General features: G+C 40.6%; 2 protein-coding genes across 2 annotated transcripts in view; both read right to left on the bottom strand.

Moving 5' to 3' along the window:
- Positions 1 to 3909, bottom strand: part of PCDHGA9 (protocadherin gamma subfamily A, 9) — a 49781-nt gene that overhangs the window by 36831 nt on the left and 9041 nt on the right. The window contains exon 2 of the mRNA XM_010850639.1: positions 1 to 1246. This exon is cut by the window's left edge and continues 1 nt beyond it. Coding sequence (XP_010848941.1) covers positions 1 to 1246 — 1246 coding nt within the window. The remainder of the gene's footprint in view (positions 1247 to 3909) is intronic.
- The window catches only part of PCDHGB5 (protocadherin gamma subfamily B, 5), a 4646-nt gene continuing 4288 nt past the window's right edge, over positions 3552 to 3909 (bottom strand). The window contains exons 2-3 of the mRNA XM_010850608.1: positions 3735 to 3897; positions 3552 to 3580 (exon numbers count right to left, since the gene is read on the bottom strand). Coding sequence (XP_010848910.1) covers positions 3552 to 3580; positions 3735 to 3897 — 192 coding nt within the window. The remainder of the gene's footprint in view (positions 3581 to 3734; positions 3898 to 3909) is intronic.

Genomic DNA, 3909 nt, shown 5'->3' with positions numbered 1-3909 from the left:
GCGCCCCTTGGATGGTGTCTTCCTCTAGCGAGTAAATAACTCGAGCATTCTCGTTGCTGTCTGGGTCATGGGCTGTCACAGAGAAGATGGAGGTGCCTCTAAGATTGTTCTCTGGGAGGTAGACAGAGTAGGAAGTTTGAGAGAAGGAGGGTGGATTGTCGTTGATGTCAACCACGTGCAGGGTGATGTGAATTTCCGTGGACTGAGGTGGTGTTCCTCTATCTGTTGCAGTCACTGTGATGTTATATTCTGAGGTTTTTTCTCTGTCAAGATTTTGGACTATCAGCAATCTATAATAGTCTTCTACTGATTTTTCTAACTGAAAAGGTAGAATCTCCTCGATGGAACAGACAACTTGGCCATTCTTACCAGAGTCTCGGTCGTGAGCATTGAAAAGAACGATTATTGTTCCTTGAGGAGCATCTTCCCTCACTGGACTAAATAACGATGTAATGGTCACTTCAGGTCTATTATCATTGATATCTTCTACTGAAATGAGTACTTTGGTCCGATCCTTCAATGCCCCACCATCTTCTGCCTGTATTTCCATCTCATAAAACGCACATTCTTCATAATCTAAACTCTTCGTTGTTGATATTTCGCCAGTATTTTCATTCAGCTGGAATAACGGAGATTGTTTTTCACTAATTTTCCAGAATTTATAAGCCACTTCCCCGTTGGTTCCTTCATCCGGGTCGCTAGCGCTTACGGTAAGCAGCCGGGTCCCCGGGGGCACGTTCTCTGGGACTTTCACTCGGTAAATCGGTTGAGCAAAAACCGGGGCATTGTCGTTTGTATCCAACACTGTCACTCGGATGTGCACTGTGCTGGAGCGACGCGGTTCGCCTCCATCCGTGGCGATGAGGACCAGGTAGTGAGCAGCCTCCTCCTCGCGGTCCAGGGCGTGCTCCAGCACCAGCTCTGGGCTTACAGCTCCGTCGTCTCCAGTTTGCACGTCCAGGGAGAAGTGGTTATTGGGGCTGAGCTGGTAGCTCTGCAGGGAATTCAAGCCCACATCCGGGTCCACAGCCTCTGGCAATGGATAACGTGTTCCGGGCAGAGCAATTTCGTTAATTTTTACTTCCAGATTTTCGACCTGGAATTTCGGGTTATTATCGTTGATATCAGTGACTTCTATTTCTATTCCGTGAAGCTGCACCCTGTCTTCAACCAGGACTTTAAAGTTCACCAGACACCGCGCGCTCTGAGCGCAGAGGTCCTCCCGGTCTATCCTGCCCGCGGTGACCAAGCTGCCGCTTCGTGGATTTAGAGCAAACAGCTGCGTCCTACCTCTGGAGACGATGCGGACGCCCCGCTCTGCCAGCTCGCGGAGCTCCAGCCCCAGGTCCTTGGAGATATTCCCCACGATGTAGCCTGTTTCTGTCTCTTCAGGTATCGAGTAGCGGATCTGGCTCGCCCCCGTCTCCCACAGCCTCCCCAGGAAAAGGCACAACAGGAACAGTCTTCTGTGGTGCAGGCGATTCCTTGGAGCGGCCATTGTTGCTTCACTAAAGGTTTTTTCTTCGGAATACTTGCTGTGAACGCTGATTCCTTAGCTTCTGTTTTCCTCCTGCAAATTATGCCGATCTTTTTTCTCAGGAGAAACCCGTAGTGCCCCAAGTTCAGAGGCTGAGTTACTCTGCAGCCCCGGAGTCTGTTTGTGGGATCCGAGCGGCTTTGTGGAGTTGCAGACTCTAATACCGGGACCGAAAGCTGACTGAGCTTTTCTTAGAGTTGGTGAACAGCGGCGCTCAGAGTCCTAAGCCGTTACTACACCCACTGAGATGTGAAATATTTTTGCTATAGATGACTGACAAAACACTACTCTCTTACCATTATGATTTTAGATTTCTCTGTGTCGTGCATTTATATTTCAAAAGCAATGACCACTTGTGGATATTTTAGTTGGAAGTGAAATGACATGAAATTTCTATTAAATGTCATTAATATCAGACAAGCTTACTATCATTTTTATAGTGTTTTGCTCTTTCTAGATATGTAAATTATTCAAATTTCATTTTTATAATGTTTCAACTGTTTTCTACAGGTCGTTAATTTCTGAAGTGATTAAAATGTGCAATCCTCTTTGGAAATATATCCATATTTTTCTTATTTTATATGTACATTTATATTTACATAATTATATTGAATGAATATATAGATTACTCAATTTGAAGCTGTTTTATAAGACATTAACTTTCATGGTGAGATTCTTGGGGTAAAGTTTCCTTAAGATTTTGTTTACAAAATTTAATTACATAATGATACTAGATTTTCTCATCTAATATTGCTAAACTTTAAGTAGGTTGGGATTTTTAAAATTTACATAGTTATGGTTGTTAAACTTTTAAGCTATTTTAATTTTTAAAATATTTAGTTTTCTATGTGAATTCATAGTGCATGCACAGCCTACAGCATTTGGAAGATTCAAATAACATTCACTGAAAAGTAAGTTTCCATTTCAGTTTTTTCATCAAGAAATTAGCAATATTAATATAATCTTAAACTTCCTATTATAAGGGTCATCTAAACTCAAGTAATAATTTGAGGTAAAAAAACCCACAAGATGTAGAACAAATTATGTACCACAATAAGAAATTTCTTTCAGCAATTTGTAAAGAAATTATTTACTGAAGCAGTTCCTAATAGAAAACAAGCAAAAGACAGATGCTTATGTAATGGCATCTTTTATGTTGTTGAAATTAGTAGATTTTTGCCTTAAAAGTAATTCAGAATTCTCCTTCCCTCCTACAGATAGAAGGATGTCACTAGTCACTAATGTTTAGGGCTCCAAGTAATAAGACAAATACAGTGACTTTCCTCTCTTTCTGCTTCAAAAAAATAGGTCAGGTGTGAGAGCAAGTGATAGAGGGAGCAGCATTTCCTTTTCTCTTATCAAGTATCTCCTTCTGTTAACTATAAAGAAGAGGATTTTGCATTCAAGGAAATTTGAAGGAACTTAGATAATGACTTGGATTTTCTGATGAGTTCACTGAGTCTTTCTCACACAATATACCACACTGTATTTTTTTCTTTAAATATTAAGGACTTCAAAGACTCACAGATATGTAGATTTAAGGAACTAGACATGAGGAATAAATATAAGAAAGAGATGTAAACTACCAGTGAAATCAGTGAAGGAAGATACTTAGTAGTAGCTTTTTTGCTGTAAATAATGAAGTGACTACCTACTTTAAATTTAATATTTACTTATATATAACAAACATCTAAATATGTTAAATGAAGAATAAAAAAGCAATGGGTAAATTTCATTAGATTAGAAAAGAGATAAGAAATTGGCAAAAAGACTTTTGTTGTGAAGCATAGAGCATACTCTCTCAACTTGATAAATCTTAACTGGGTAAGATATTATGTCACATATCTATTCTTAATTCACCATTCCCCTTGAAGGCTGGATATACAGCTTTCGGATGAGCTCTAATTATTCCTAAGCAACTCGTTAGACTTAAAAAATGCAATATATTTTCATGTGAATAAAAAATTGCAAAGATGATGAAAAAGAGTAGATACTTAAATGGAACTCACCGCCATTAGAGTTTCGGGATGGGAAGTCGACTCACTGGAATTACAGAGTGGAAATAAGGCCCCAGACGAATCACCACAAAGTATATCTTGTCCTGAACTCAACTGCTCACTACATTTTAGAAAATTAAACTCTGTCTTTCCAGTATGGGCAACACACAGATTGTACGAATAAGGTAAAGTTCCTTCACTGTAGTTGGGAGGAACCACGGGTCCAGACTTGACACAGAGACCAGGCTTAAAGCAGCCCCAAGCAGCAGGGCTGGAGGAGCGTCGCAGGTGTAGGGCGACCGCCAGAATCACCGCCAGGAGGAAGAGCACCGAGATCAAGGCCAAGGCCACCACCAGGTAAAACTGCAGCTCAGC

The sequence above is a fragment of the Bison bison genome, unplaced genomic scaffold, assembly GCF_000754665.1.
Source record: "Bison bison bison isolate TAMUID 2011002044 unplaced genomic scaffold, Bison_UMD1.0 scf7180017864291, whole genome shotgun sequence".
Taxonomy (NCBI): domain Eukaryota; kingdom Metazoa; phylum Chordata; class Mammalia; order Artiodactyla; family Bovidae; genus Bison; species Bison bison.
This window is presented reverse-complemented; position numbering and strand designations above follow the sequence as displayed.